Source organism: Morus notabilis, unplaced genomic scaffold (assembly GCF_000414095.1).
Source record: "Morus notabilis unplaced genomic scaffold, ASM41409v2 Scaffold1327, whole genome shotgun sequence".
Taxonomy (NCBI): domain Eukaryota; kingdom Viridiplantae; phylum Streptophyta; class Magnoliopsida; order Rosales; family Moraceae; genus Morus; species Morus notabilis.
In genome coordinates, this window is record NW_010365448.1 from 966 (window position 1) to 1,587 (window position 622).

General features: G+C 50.0%; 1 protein-coding gene across 1 annotated transcript; it reads right to left on the reverse strand.

Moving 5' to 3' along the window:
- Positions 1 to 7: 7 nt before the first annotated feature.
- On the reverse strand, positions 8 to 543 carry LOC112093535 (ankyrin repeat domain-containing protein 2-like; the record flags this gene model as incomplete). Its single annotated transcript, XM_024172200.1, has 1 exon — positions 8 to 543. A coding segment is annotated over one exon (536 nt), but the record flags the coding sequence as incomplete, so codon positions are not given.
- Between the last annotated feature and the right edge of the window lie 79 nt (positions 544 to 622).

Here is a 622-nt window from a genome sequence, read left to right on the forward strand (position 1 = left end):
CCTCAACTGCTAGGTGTAAAGCAGTATAGCCATCTTTTGTCAATGCATCAACATTTGCTCCTTTCAGTATAAGAAGCCTCAACACCTCCACATGACCGTTTTGGGCTGCCAGATGAATTGGCCCGAAAGAAGAATTCTCATATCGTTCACAGAAGGCCTTTCGGGCCAACAAAAGCTCAACAATCAAGGCCTCTCCGGCCTCAGAAGCAGCCTCCATCGGGCTACAACTAGATCGACTCTGGGCCTCCAAATCAGGCCCAAACTCAAGAATTAACTGGACAATATCAGGCCGGCCCTGAACGATAGCCAAATGAAGCAAACTTTGTCCATTCGAGTCCACCGTGTCAGCAGCCTCCCAACTAGGGTCACTCCTCTCAAGAACTTCTCTAACTTCTTCCATCAAACCACCCATCACGAGTCGTGCCAGGATCGGTGACCCGACAAAGATGATCTTAATCCCACTGTCGGTGAAAAGCTGCTTTTTCTTGGTGGTGAACCAGTCAGATAGAACGGCGTCGTAAGTGGTGGAGTAGTCTTTGGTGGCTGCACCAGGCACGACGATGATGTGCAAGAGGAAAGCGTTGTCAAAGTGAGGGAAGGAGTCAGGCAGAGTCGAACCAGG